The following is a 15,632-nucleotide window of genomic DNA, read 5'->3' as shown; positions in this document are numbered from 1 at the left end:
GTTAGGTCCGGAAATATTTGGACACTGACACAATTTTCATAATCTTGGCTCTTTAAGCCACCACGGTGGATTTGAAATGAAGCAACCGTGATATAATTAAAATATAGGCTTTCAGCTTTAATTCGAGGGGTTGAACAAAAATATTGTATGAAACGTTTAGGAATTGTAACCATTTTCATACACAGTCCCCTTATTTCAGGGGGTCAAATGTAATTGGACATATTAACGCAATCATAAATAAAATATTAATTGCAGAATATTCCACTTCTTTACCTTATAAAACACCTGGGTTGCTTTCGCATTATGTTTTGGGTCATTGTCCATCTGTAGAGTGAAGCACCGTTCAATCAACTTTGCTGAATTTGCCTGAATCTGAGCAGACCATATACCTCTATACACTTCAGAATTAATCCGGCTGCTTCTGTCACATCATCAATAAACACTAGTGACCCAGTGCCATTTGAAGCCATGTATGGCCACGCCATCACACTGCCTCCACCATGTTTTACAGATTATGTGGTATGCTTTGGATCATGAGCTTTTCCATGCTTTCTCCATAATTTTTTATTCCCATCATTCTGGTACAGGTTGGTTTTAGTTTTAGCTGTCCAAAGAATGCTGTTCCAGAACTGGGTTGGCTTTTTTAAATGTTTTTGGCAAGGTCTAATCTGGCCTTTCTATTCTGGAGGCTTATGAATGGTTTGTACCTTGTGGTGAACCCTCTGTATTTGCTCTCATGAAGTCTTCTCTATGGTAGACTTGGGTAATGATATGCCTACCTCCTGGAGAGTGTTCTTCACTTGGCTGGGTGTTGTGAAGGGGTTTTTCTTTACCATGAAAAGGAACCTACGGTCTTCCGTGGAAATCCTGGCCTTTTTGTGTTGCAGAGCTCACCAGTGCATTATTCTTTTCTCAGAATGTACCAAACTGTTGATTTGGCCACTCTCAATGTTCCTGCTACATTCTACCTGCTTAACTGATGAAGAAATAATGAATGAATAGCCCACACCTGTCCAGCTTTTGAGTCAATTGTCCAATTACTTTTGGTCCCTTCAAACAGAGGGGGCTATACATACAGTGATATATCCGGGGAGGGGGCAAATCATAGTTCTCCCCAGGATTGGGGGGTTGTGTCCCCTATGTCCCCCTCGGGAGATCCACCTATGGTCTCACTGTCTCCACTCCGCTCTGCATCTGTATCTCCCCTCTTCCACATTTGGACCTAGATTGATTCATCTCAAGTCCCCTTGCGTTCTTGTAAGCCTTCCCACAATGGCACTTGACTTCTAACACGTCCCCTGTAAGTGTCGTTTTGGTGAGCCATCTCGTTATTTGTGTGTATTCCATTGACGTGACTGTGACACTTTTAGGAACCAGGCTCCAAATGCACACCTGAAGGTCAGCAGAACTGAAACTCCTGAGGAAAAGATTGACACCAGCAAACCAAGAAGTTATACAGAAAGCCTGATCAGCATCTGTGCTATCAAGCGGTATACCTTAAGGTATACAAGACATGCCCGATGCTACTCCGCAGGCTATAAAATCTTTTGCGGAGGCAATGGAGAAAAGGCATCTTTCCATCATCCTGGAAATGAGCAGAGGGCTGTTTTGTACCGAAAGGAGGCAGACTCCTCTGAGATTAGCCAATTCTTAATGATTTCTCTACTGAATGTCAAAGGCAAGATATTCTTCTCTGTCCTGGCCAAAATGATGACAACCTACATAGTGAATAACAAGTACGTAGACACATCAATCCAGAAGTGTGGTATCCCGGGCTTCTCTTGGTGTTTGGAACAAACAGGTGCTCTCAACCAACTGATCCGGGAGACCTAGGAGAGCAAAGGCAATTTAACAGTAGTCAGGCTCAACTTGGCCAACGCGTATGGATCAATCCCTCACAACCTCATCGGCACAGCTATGGAACACCACCATATCCCCAACCACATCAAAGGGATGTTTATCAGCTACTTTGGAGGATTCGAGTTTTGGTCTGCCCATTTTACAACCCAGTGGCAGGACCTGGAGAATGGAATCGTAATGGGCTGCACCATCTACCCATCTTGTTCATCATGGGAATGAATCTGCTCATAACAGCTGCAGGGAAGGAATCCAGAGGGCAGATAATGGAGTACCTCAATAAGAGGCTTTATGGATGACCTGACTATAACAACTTCATCCCATGTACAAGCACGGTGGATCTTGAAGGCACTTGGTGACATGGCAACATGGGCAAGAATGAAGTTCAAACCAAGGAAGTCAAGAAGCATGGTGACCCGAAATGGGAAACTGACCAGCAAGTTCCAGCGCCATGTCCAGGGGAAGATATATCATCAATTGAGGAAAACCCAATAAAATGCCATGGGAAGTAGTGTGATGCCTCTCTCATATTCAAAAGCAGTGTATTCAGGACAGAGGAACAGGCAGATGAATGGCTGAGGAAGATAGAGGGATGTGGCTTACCAGGAAAGTTCAAGGTGTGGCTGTATCAGCATGGTCTGCTACCAAGACTTATGTGGCCACTGACTGTGTATGAGGTGCTTATGACATCAGTGGAAGGTTTCTAGAGGCAAGTGAATAAGCACTTCCACAGGTGGCTCGGAATTCCACCACGCGTCACCTCAGTAGGACTATACATCTGGTCTTTCAGCTACCCCTATCATCTGTGGTCGAGGAGTTGAAGGTGTCAAAGTGCAGTGCTGTAATGATGTACAGAGATTCCAGCAATGAAAAGATCAGAGGTGCAGGCATCACCACAAGATCAGGACCCAAGTGGGTAGCTGCTACATCAGTGGCACAGGCAGAAAGCATTCTGAAGCTGAAGGACTTCATCAGGAACCCGTGCATGGGGAGGTAAGGTCTCTGAGCCACCCACTTCCAGCAGTGGGGGAAAGCAGACCATAGGCTGAGGTGAGACATGATCCAAACCGAGCTGTGATACCTGGATGAGGAAGGGCGAAGCCCTGGGAATAGCAGGAAGGGAGAGGAAGGCAGCTGCTCGCAGGTTGGGGGAGGACGCGGAATAAACCTCTTGTTGGCTTTGAAATAGGCAGGATGAGTTGAGCTGGAAGCCAGGAGAAGATGGGCAGTGACTGGCAACCACTGCCAAACCGCCAACTGGAGGAAGTTGTCAACAAAGTGACTGAAAGAGAAAGCATTTAGATGTATCCTACTGTATAGTCGGGGGGCCAGACCACCTATTCGGCATGCAGTAATTCCTGGTTGAGAGAGCAGTATGACAAGATTCAGAATGGCTTGGTGTATGGCATATCTCTATTCTCAATATTCCCATTCCCACTGTAAGATGCTGCGATCGGGTTAGGCCGAATTGTATTCTGTTTCATACTCCTTATGAGTTAAACCATTTTCTGATCTCTAATAAGTTTCACTTTCTGTCTGACACACATGGCATCTCTTTGGAGTGAACTCAGTGTGTTGGTCCATTGCAAAATTGCCTGACAGTATCTCAAGACAGGAAAGACAGTGTTGCTAACGTGGTCTTTTTCCAATAACTCATTGTTCCACTGAAACAACTACTGAAGATATTTCCGTTATTATTTAACAGAAACGTGTGGAAAGGTTTCTTGTTGAGAGAACAGTGAGTCAGATTTGATTCCATGTGGCAGTGTACGTGTAGACCAAAGGTTTGTTAGAAACACTTGGTTAGAAACCAGCTTTTCTGTTCCATGTTACTTTAAAAAGGAACAGACAAAGGTTTCCCCACACCTTTCCCCACGGCCTTTCCTCATATCGTTGCCATCCTTATGTTTTTCCCAACCTAGCTTCAGTTGAATCAATACCTTGACATTGATTTTATTTTAAATGCACAACACATTTCACAAGTTTTTATAACAGAAACCATTCATAATGTGTTCATAATGTGCTTATACATTTACTCATTGTATTTTGCATACTGTTACTTTCGTTTTACTGTATATCAGTCATTTTATACTGTTTGATACTCCTTATGACTGCAGTCTCTAACACTGCGAGCCCAAAGTTTCACTTTCGGTCTGACTCATATGGCTGCTCTTCTGTGAGTCGGTGTCAGTAAGTCAATCCATTGCACAATTGCCAGAAAACAGTCAGGAAAGAAGGTGGTGTTGATAGGAAATGCTGATGATGTTTTTTTCAATCACCAACTCAGCTCTTCTTGCTTCCCATTAAACAGTGGCTAATTGTAACCCTAACCCTAACTATTAGAGCTACATTGCCAGTCAAACACCACCATTTTTCCTGTTTGGTATCCTGTTACTGGGCTGCTTCAATTTCAATAAAGACTGGACAAATGGGTATGTTCTAAACCTTTTGACTGGTAGTGTGTTTTGGGGATTTTTACTCCAATTGGGATGAATCTTCTTGAGCAGCATTGTTATGAATTGCAACGACCACACGTGAGTGCTCTACAAATATTTAGCTATAGCACTCTCACAATCAATATTTTGTGAATGGTCCCATGGTTAGGATAACAGCTCTGAGCCTCTGACAAGGTTATTGCATACATCTGGAGCAGGGTTGGGCAACATTCTTCACTGGGGGCCACATAAAAAATGCCAGGGAGCATCCCGAGTCAGATAACTTTTTTAATCAACATGCCTAAAAGACACACAACATAGCTAACTGTTAACTTGCATATTATATTTATGCATATTCCTGTTCCATGCAACACCATTTTTATAATCTAACTTAATTTACTTCAACAATGTTTTGTATTATACTATGTTAACAGTCATATTATGGCAGGCAAAGGCCTTAGAAATCCCTTTTCACGGTTATTACTCAACGGAATATGTTGCAACACATATTTGCCTTAAAACTTTCAACTTAACAGAGTAGGCTATATTACGTGAGTTATATTATTAACAACAGTTATTAGGGCAGCAATAAGTCTATGTAATCACTTGAAGATTTTCACTTAATGCAATTGCCGTTATCTAACTTCCTACAGTATATCTTTTGTACTACATGGTTTTAACGACAGCAATTCCAGCACTAGCAGCCTAGACCCAAGAAATCAACTTTTAGGGCCACTCACTCAATATGAACAGGAGAGCCTCATATGGGCTTTGACAAATGAGGTGAAGTCAGGAGTCATTTCTGTTGAAGCAGTGTGGGGTACTCCTGCAAGATGTTCATCAGTGAGGCTACATCTGTGCTTGGGCTTGTTGAATTTTTGCATCGGGGGCCAGTTTTTTGTATTTGGCCCCATGCTTGCTCTGGAAATGCATCTGCAAATTGTACTCCTTTAAAAAATGTGATGTTAGCTTTACATATTAAGCAAGTTTCTACGACATCTGCAAATAAACATTTTCCTGTCCATTGTTTTTTTAAATACCCTGGTTTCATTATCAACTTTTCTTAGACAGGCTCAATTCCAGAGATTGCTAGCCATCAATTGTGTATAGTATGAACAAATGATAACTTACACATGTGGATGGTGGTGCTGGTCCCTACAAATCATAGCAACGCAAATAGCTTGTTTCAACTTAAAAGTATTTTAAAACAGACAGTAGGATACTTCTGTACTTACTGCTGGGAGTGCCATTGGACTTTTAATTTGAAATAAAATAAATACGCAGTCTTAAATAAAGTAATGTAGTCTTCATCAAGTGTTTTTATTTTGTATTATTTCTAAAGTTTTAGATGTATCACGGTCCGTATAGAATGACTCAACGGGCCGGATCCGGTCTGGGGACCTTATCTGGCCCAGGTCTGTTGTGGAGTGGTCTTGGACCGCTCCTCCATGCCACACATTTTGAGATACTTTACAGTCTTAGGTTAGTGCTTGTGGAGAACCCTCTTTAAATCAGACAACAGCTTTCAATTGGATCCAAGACAGGAGACCGAGTGGTCCCGCAATCATTCCTTTGTTAATTTTGATGTTTGTTTGGGGTCATTGTCTTGTTGAAAGGTCCATCTATGGCCATATCTACTGGCAGTGGCAATCAGGTGCTAAATATATAAATATCCTGGTACTTAGTGGAATTTATTATGCCATCGATAGTAACTACTTTTTCTAGTATGTAGTCTCTTTTTTTTTGTCAAACGTGCTGATGGTGTGCATGGTGTAAAAGTTACATTTTTGTCTCATCTGACCACAACGCACAGTTCCAATTGTAGGGTTGCACGCTTGGCAACGTTCAGATGCTGCAGTATGTAAGGAAGGCTAAGTTAGAGCTTCTTTTGTGCAACCCTTCTAAAGAGCTTGTTGATGTGGAGGTGGCATCTAACCCCAAGATTCCACAAGACCATGCAACTTTGATCCTTGGATTCATTTTTGCCTACCACATCATCTTTCTCTCCGCAAATTTTCTCCAGACTACTAAAACATTTTATTATTGACCCACATTGCTTAATGTTTTTTTCAAATGTTTATGTATTTTGTATATTCATTACCTGATCTGTGCATGTCAACAACCATCTCCTTTCAGTTGAGTGTACTTTGGTTTGACCCATAGTGATGGATGACAAATGGATTTTAAATGAAAGTCATCAATACAATTTCTGGAGCCTGAGACCTCTTAGGCCTCTTTGTTTGATTTTGTTTAAAAAACATTTATAGAATTAAAATATAGGGCTCCCCCTTATGTTTGAGTCTAAAATATGACACATTATTTGTGTTTTTTTTTTCACTTACTTTTGCTTAATTTCATGAAGGGTGCCAATACTTCGAGTTGGCTGTAAATAAAGTATTTATTCAGATATTTTACGCTATATTGGACAGAAATGTTTGGCCAGGTTAGGAGCCCACTGTAGGGATATTTATGAGCTTGAGGCAATGCCAATTTCTTATTGTTGACTCCACTCCTTCTGTGCACTCATAATCATTATTGTTCCTTGTTGCTACACTAAGGAAAAATATTTCCCAACATTACCACACTGTTTCCTCATTAGGGTATTTCCTCATATATTGGTCCCTTCCTTACACAATTTAGCTTAAATTTTATCAATACCATGGTTTTAACACATTCTTTGGAAGTTGGTCACTTTTAGTTTAAATATTAAATGAAATAACACAAATTGGTTATCTAGGCCCCTAGCATTTAGTCCTTGGACAATGTGTTAGAGTGTCATGTAAGGTTGTTCTGCTTTCAGGTTTTGTTCAATCTTGTTATGGATACTCCTGATTCTACAGAGATTACCTATTAGCCATTGTTCTCATCTATTTATGTTTGTTCTTCTTTTCTTGATATCTACATTTTTTTCAATTATTTTATTTCATTGTTTAACACATCTACTTGTGTTTAACCCCCAAAAAACATTTATACAAAATGTATAACAATAATGGGAATAATGACAGTGCTGTTATTCTTAGTTGGTAAAACATAAGTGTTGAAATGGATAGAAACAAAAAGTGACATTCTATACTTGTGCCTCACATTTTCATATGCCTTGGGTGTGTGAAAAAAAAAAAAGAAGCAATTTTTACTTTACTGTCCCAATACATAAAAGGCACTGTAATTGTTGTTCTAGTCTGTATTGCAGACTAGAACAATGACACAGAACTAAAAGACAGAACAGTAGCCTCAGGGTCACAACTATAACATCAGGTGAAACCTGAAATAGACATAATGGTATAACAGATGGTTGTCTCCCGTGTGAACAGAACTTGGTTCTACATAACATTGTGCTATATTTGTTATGTTTATATCTGTATAGTCTATTGAACCTTATCAATATGGGCTAAGACACTACTTCCTAGCACATAAAATGGCCCAAATATCTTTAAATACAGATTATTGTGAACTTCTTTGGGATGTGTAAAAAAAATTGTTTAATTCCATTCCACTTTTGCTCATATCAGTGATATCACTACTTGTCACTTCGCCTAACACTGAACGAGGCATGACGGGGCGCCGAAGCAGAGGGAGGCTTCGCCCCCAAGGCAGGACAGGAAAGAAGCAGAGGGAGGCTTCGCCCCCAAGGCAGGACAGGAAAGAAGCAGAGGGAGGCTTCGCCCCCAAGGCAGGACAGGAAAGAAGCAGAGGGAGGCTTCGCCCCCAAGGCAGGACAGGAAAGAAGCAGAGGGAGGCTTCGCCCCCAAGGCAGGACAGGAAAGAAGCAGAGGGAGGAGGCAGAGATGGCAGGGGCTCGTCAGCACGCTGAGGGGTGGCACTGGAGCCCTGGTGCGGGGAACTGGCACTGAGGGTACCAGACAGGGGAACGGTGCAGGGGGCTCCGGGCTGGGGACTGGTACAGGAGCCCTGGTGCGTGGAGCTGGTACTGGTGGCACCCGGTCCCCAGATGTAGGAGGCAAAAGCGTCTCTCCTTTCTCCTCCCAAGGCTGCTGGGGCTCTTTCCAGAGCCCACAAGAGTGTGGTGGCAGTATTATCTCATCTTCCTCCTCCTCCTCCGATGACTCCGGGTACTCCGGCTCCCAAGGCTGCAGGGGCTCCTTCCTGAGCCCCCACAAGAATGGCGGCAGAGGCTCTACTCCCACCCCCCCAAAGGCCCCTATAGTCCCCACAAGAAATTGTGGGGTCTTCTGGGCTTGTCGCTGGGCCTGCCTCTGGATCCCGACATGGTGTCCACCGGCGGTGCCACCTCCCTGGACCCCTGGCTTGGTCCTGGAGTAGACCATGGAGGTACTCCTCATCAGAGACCAGCTCCTTACCGTTGAGGAGCTCCCCCATGGTCCAGCTTAGCTATGTCCTGGTTGGATGGATCATTCTGTCACGGTTGTAGGTAGGCCGGACACGTTCCTTTCTTTTTATTTGCCGAAAAAAACAAAAGGAAAGCGAAAAACCAAGACCTGTAGCACAAGCACAAACAATGATCCACACCAGGTGTGGAAAATACTAAACTTACACTGGACAAAATTATAAACGCAACACTTTTGTTTTTGCCCCCATTTATCATGAGCTAAACTCAAAGATCTAAGACTTTCTCTATGTACACAAAAGGCCTATTTCTCTCAAATATTGTTCACAAATCTGTCTAAATCTGTATTAGTGAGCACTTTTCCTTTGTTGAGTTAATCCATCCACCTCACAGCTGTGGCATATCAAGATGCTGATTAGACAGCATTATTATTGCACAGGTGTGCCTTAGGCTGGCCACAATAAAAGGCCACTCTAAAATGTGCAGTTTCACTGTATTGGGGGGGGTCCGAAAACCAGTCAGTATCTGATGTGACCACCATTTTCCTCACGCAGTGCAACACATCTCCTTTGCATAGAGTTGATCAGGTTGTTGATTGTTGCCTGTGGAATGTTGGTCCACTCCTCTTCAATGGCTGTGCGAAGTTGCTGGATATTGGCAGGACCTGGAACACACAGATTTAGATTTGTGAACAATATTTGAGAGAAATAGGCCTTTTGTGTACATAGAGAAAGTCTTAGATCTTTGAGTTCAGCTCATGATAAATGGGGGCAAAAAGTGTTGCGTTTATAATTTTGTTCTACTTAGGGTCCCCAAGTAGAGACAACAAGGTGCAATTGGGGAGAACAGAAAACAGTAGTGCAGAGATGCCTAGAGGCCCTTAGCCAGGACCTGACACTACTTAACTGTATCTCAGGGATTTTATACTTTTAGATACTCATCATGAAAGAGTTTCTATCCTTACTAAAAATGCATAGCCTTTTTAAAACTGCAGTAAAATGGTAGTAACGTATGTCAACAGGGACATTTTGGACATAGTAATTCCAGATAAGTGTCAGTTCAACTGCACTCTTATTACAGTCCTACTGTTGTTGTTAGAACAAGTTAAAGAAAGGACACACTAACTGGAAATACTACTGATGTTTCACACTACAAAAGGAAAATGCAAATAATCACCTCAGCTCTTCTTTCTTTTCATAATAGGCTGGCTAATCCTTATACTATAACAACTGCCACAGGAGGTTTAGGGCTGTTTTGCTGCCTCAGGGTCCGGCCAACTTGCCTTCATTGAGTCAGCCATGAATTTAATATTCACAAGCTCATTCTTGAGCAGAATGAGAAGCCACCTATCACAAAACTGAATCTGAACCAGACATGGATCTTGCAACAGGACAATAATCCCAAAGACACAAGCAAAGCAACAACAGAATGGCTCAAAAGAGGTGTTATGGAATGGCTGAGTCAAGGCCCTTCAACATGACACAGTTGGAGTCTTATTTGTTTTGTACTATGAAATTCTATTTTTCTTCATTTTTTATGTATAAATTATTGCAGAAAATATTACGTATAACATATAACCCTGCTTCCAAAAACTTGGTACTCTGTAAAATTCAAATAAAAAAAACAGCATGCAATGATGTGCAAATAATTTATCTCAATATTTAATTGAAAATAGTACAAAGACAACATATCAAATGTTGAAACTCGGAAATGTTATTGATTTTGGAAAGAAATTCATTATGAATTTGATGTCAGCAGCATGTGTCAAAAAAGTTGGGACAGGGGCATGTTTACCACTGTGTTGCATCATCTCTACTTTTAACAATACTCTGTAAATGTTTGGGAACTGAGGAGGTCAATTGCTGTAGTTTTGAAAGTGAAATGTATTCCCATTCTTGCTTGATATAGGATTGCAGCTTCTCAACAGTTCGGGATCTACTTTGCTGTATTTGTCATTTCATAATGTGCAAAATGTTTTTAATATGGGACATGCCTGGATGGTAGGCAAGCCAGAATAGAACCTGGATTATTTTATTACAGAGCCATCCTATTGTTAAACAAACAGAATATGGTTTGGCATTGTACTGCTGAAATAAGCAAGGCCTTCCCTGAAAAAATGTCATCTGGATGGCAGCATATGTTGCTACAAATCCTGTAAATATTGTTCAGCATTTATGGTGCCTTCACAGACGTCACCCATGCCAAATGCACCCCCATACCATCACAGATGTTGGCTTCTGCACTGTGCGCTGATAACAAGCCAGATGGTCCCTCTCATCTTTAGCCCAGAGGACACAGTGTCCATGATCCCCTGAAAATAATCTCACATTTTGATTGGTCAGATTACATGACAGTTTTCCACTTCACCTCAGCATCTAAAATGAGCTTGGGCCCAGAGAAGGCGTTGGCATTTCTGGATGTTGTTTGTGCATGGTTTCTTCTTTGCATGGTAGAGTTTTACATTTGTGGATGGAGAAATGCACTGTGTTCACATACAATGGTTTTTGGAAGTGTTCCTAAACCCATGCAGTGATGTCCACAACAGAATCGTGTTGGTTTTGCCAGAAAATCATGGCCATCTAATATTATATATATATATATACACTCACCTAAAGGATTATTAGGAACACCTGTTCAATTTCTCATTAATGCAATTATCTAATCAACCAATCACATGGCAGTTGCTTCAATGCATTTAGGGGTGTGGTCCTGGTGAAGACAATCTCCTGAACTCCAAACTGAATGTCAGAAGGGGAAAGAAAGGTGATTTAAGCAATTTTGAGCGTGGCATGGTTGTTGGTGCCAGATGGGCTGGTCTGAGTATTTCACAATCTGCTCAGTTACTGGGATTTTCACACACAACCATTTCTAGGGTTTACAAAGAATGGTGTGAAAAGGGAAAAACATCCAGTATGCGGCAGTCCTGTGGGCGAAAATGCCTTGTTGATGCTAGAGTTCAGAGGAGAATGGGCCGACTGATTCAAGCTGATTGAAGAGCAACTTTGACTGAAATAACCACTTGTTACAACTGAGGTATGCAGCAAAGCATTTGTGAAGCCACAACACGCACAACCTTGAGGCGGATGGGCTACAACAGCAGAAGACCCCACCGGGTACCACTCATCCACACTACAAATAGGAAAAAGGGGCTACAATTTGCACGAGCTCACCAAAATTGGACAGTTGAAGACTGGAAGAATGTTGCCTGGTCTGATGAGTCTCGATTTCTGTTGAGACATTCAGATGGTAGAGTCAGAATTTGGCGTAAACAGAATGAGAACATGGATCCATCATGCCTTGTTACCACTGTGGTGGTGGTATAATGGTGTGGGGGATGTTTTCTTGGCACGCTTTAGGCCCCTTAGTGCCAATTGGGCATGGTTTAAATGCCACGGCCTACCTGAGCATTTTTTCTGACCATGTCTATCCCTTTATGACCACCATGTACCCATTCTCTCTACTTCCAGCAGGATAATGCACCATGTCACAAAGCTCGAATCATTTCAAATTGGTTTCTTGAACATGACAATGAGTTCACTGTACTGAAATGGCCCCCACAGTCACCAGATCTCAACCCAATAGAGCATCTTTGGGATGTGGTGGAACGGGAGCTTCGTGCCCTGGATGTTCATCCCACAAATCTCCATCAACTGCAAGATGCTATCCTATCAATATGGACCAACATTTCTAAAGAATGCTTTCAGCACCTTGTTGAATCAATGCCACCTAGAATTAAGGCAGTTCTTAAGGCGAACTGCCTTCACAGAGTTGTGGAGCCCTCCCCATCCTGACATACCCATTCTCTCTGCAATAATCTTTTAATACCCAATCATGTTACTGGCCTGTTGCTAAATGATCTAATTAGTTGTGTGATATTCCACCAGGTTTAGTTTTTTAGCAATACACAACATTTTGGTGTGTCTGTCCCAGCTTTTCTGAAACGTGTTGCTGGCATAAAATTCAAAGTGAGCATGTATTTTCCAAGAAACAATTACTTTTCTCAGTTTCAACATTTGGTATGTGGTCTTGGTACTATTTTCTATTGAATTTAGGGTTTTAATGATTTGCACATCATCGTTTTTTCTCTAGATTTTACACAGCATCCCAACTTTTTGGAATTAGGGTTGAATATATACAGGTGTACTCAATAGCCTGGGGTTTCCTGTGACTCCTGGACTACAAGCCTGGTAAAGTTGTGCATTAAAACTGACTTGATTGTGAGGATCGTCTTACTTCTGTTGTCCCTAATGTAGCTTCTTTTCTACTGGGTGTTAATGGTGTACTTCAGTCCCATCCCAAATCTGAACGATTCTGGCCTATAAAAACAGTACATTCCCTCCCCAAACGACCAGATGCACACCTGAACCTCATTTTGATTGGGATGGGGATTGGTGTTGACATGTCTGGCTGAGGTCATTTTTTAAATTACTGTGTGTTTTGGGAGGCTTGACAAGTTGTAAAGGATGACGTTGTCCCACAGAGTTATCTTAAGGTAAATTGTAGAGCGCCCCTTAGGGGTCATTACTCATCATTACAATTCTGTTCAAGACATGAGTCATCCAGATTGGAGATAAGTTTAAAATGACCATCCTTTGAAATCAAGCCTGAGACGGGTGGTTGTTGACCAACACAGATTAGACAAAGAATATAAAATATATATAAACAGTCAATACCACTAAGGACAATAATCAAAAAGTTTCAGAAATCTGGATACCCACAGTCAAATACGGTAGTGAATCATTTATGCTTTGCGACGTTTTTTTAGTACAAGTGGTCCAGGGACTATAGTTATGTTTCAGCCCTGACATTGCTTTTAGTTATTTTCTGCATTAACTTTTGCTCAATTTCGTGTAGGGTGCAAATACTTTCTGAGTTGGCTGTACACTCGGGTAAACTGGCCCTTGCTAGATACCCAACACCAACCTTCATGTTACCAGTTTATTTCACAGCCGTTCTTATGCAAATCCAAAGTTATTGTAATAAACAATGTTATTACCATTTTGAAAGCTAAAGATTTTCACCTTCCCACAAACGTAACACATTTCTGCAAACGCCAAGTAGATATGGCGTATTACATTTGTGGTAGCAACTACTATTACGTTTGTGTGAAACGTATTACGTTAGTGGGATTAATACATTAAAAGCTGCAGAATTGTATTACGTCTGTGGCTTGTGTTTATGGGATGTAATAGTTTGCAGGTCTAACATGACTTACTGCTAAAATAAAACGGTTACCGCCACTGGTGCCAATCAACATTAAGAATTTGAACCACCCGGTTCATTATAAACCTTGTGTTTGTATGAAAAAAGACAAATATTAGCCAACTATACATTGTAAATCAGAATACTCAACGTAACAAATATGTATGAGGTGTCGTCTTTTAAGCGCAACCTCCGGTATCACCACTAGAGTGTAGTAACGACCCATTCGAAATAGGTTCACAAGAATATGACGTTAGATGTCAACATCTCGTTAGACAAAAAATAAACCAGAGATCGTTAAGAAAAAGACACCCGACTCGGACAGAGACCAAGACTCTAGTCTGATTGGTAGTAACCCCCGCCCCGCAGAGGGAGTGGCCCTATTTCTACTGATTCAGTTCTTCTCGAGTTGTTCAGTTCATTTGTGATTACATTTAACAAATCACTCAATCGTTAATGTATAGCCGCGAGAAGCAGGAGGGCGAGACGCGTGTAAACCAAGTCGTAACCATAAATGAACGATTCAGCGAAGACTCGTTACTCTCCAGTCAGTAAAAAATAATCGTTCATAAACAACGAATTGTTCGCGAACTGCACATTATTACGAGTTACACATTTCACTGGCGAAATATGTATTCACTCAAGGCGAGTCAAGTAGGTCAAGTAAGAGAATCTGGTCTGTTGCGTTACCCCCTTCGTGAAGTCAGTTAGTTAGGGTTAGTCAAACTTAAAGGCTTCATGGGCATGGGAAACATGGTATACATGCCAAATCAACTGGAAAATATGCAATATATAATGAATATCATAAATGGAAAGGTTACCCACAAAAAAATGTAAAGCATAAAGACATGCACAATGTAATAATATTAGCAATGTACAGGGTTTAAACAATTTGCCAATAATAAGGCTTCTCAATGACAAAGCAAAAATAAATTACTTTAATAGTTACGTTTACAATGGTTTTTGTGCTCTACTGCTTGCCCTTTGAAGTCTAGCTATTGGGCTGACAGAGTGGTACTGCCTGGATTAAAACAATTAATGTCTGTCTCGCTTACTGCACTGTCTTTGATTATTTTTTTTACCGGCGAAGGAGGCCTCTTCTGGGTTAGCGAATCATATCGAGGATAAGTATAATCGCTAAAGATGGCGACGGCGAGAGACACCGAAGAGAACATTAGGTGTATTTTCACAAATAAAAACAGTCATCGTTTTTTGAGATAGGTGTAGAAAGGAGACTTTTGTAACAACGAAAGCGATTGGTCAATGCTGTTGCCCTTTATGTTTTAAGTTACTGTCCCTTGTGCGCGAGCGATTTGTTTTCAGAGGCGCTTCGCACAGTTCCATGTCAAGTTAGCAGTGTTGTTGCATAGTACAGTACTAGCTAAGCTAGTCTGGTTGGATCTCAATCGCAAATGGATTTCTAGGATCAAAACAAAGGTCGCTGGACTGCAAATTGATCTTATGAAGGGTTGATTTGGCTACAAACTACATGAACAGATTCGATAACGTCGTCTCTTTTACGTTGGGAATATAGCCATTCAACTGACCCTGACGCACGGATTGTTGTCGAGTCGGAGTGACTGACCGTCATGTATTTTTTAACTGGCTGGCCCCGGAGGCTACTGTGTCCACTGAAAAGTGAAGAACACCCGTTTCATATTCAACCCAGCTCACAGAGGTTTTATTTTGCTGTGTTGTCCGAGACTCAACTAAGCGTCTGGTTTAGTCGGGTAAGCAAAAAAGCAATGAGCTGACCTAGCTACCGCACTAGCCGCTATCTTGCTAGGAGTTGTACATACAGTTAGCTAACACAATTAGCTAGCAAAACTAGC

General features: G+C 41.5%; 1 protein-coding gene across 1 annotated transcript in view; it reads left to right on the top strand.

The window, feature by feature from the left end:
* Positions 1-14,915: 14,915 nt before the first annotated feature.
* The window catches only part of ric1 (RIC1 homolog, RAB6A GEF complex partner 1), a 46,444-nt gene continuing 45,727 nt past the window's right edge, over positions 14,916-15,632 (top strand). Inside the window, exon 1 of the mRNA XM_029125089.2 lies at positions 14,916-15,530. Coding sequence (XP_028980922.2) covers positions 15,390-15,530 — 141 coding nt within the window. The 5' untranslated portion in view covers positions 14,916-15,389. The remainder of the gene's footprint in view (positions 15,531-15,632) is intronic.

This window comes from Esox lucius, chromosome 14, assembly GCF_011004845.1.
Source record: "Esox lucius isolate fEsoLuc1 chromosome 14, fEsoLuc1.pri, whole genome shotgun sequence".
NCBI lineage: Eukaryota > Metazoa > Chordata > Actinopteri > Esociformes > Esocidae > Esox > Esox lucius.
This window is presented reverse-complemented; position numbering and strand designations above follow the sequence as displayed.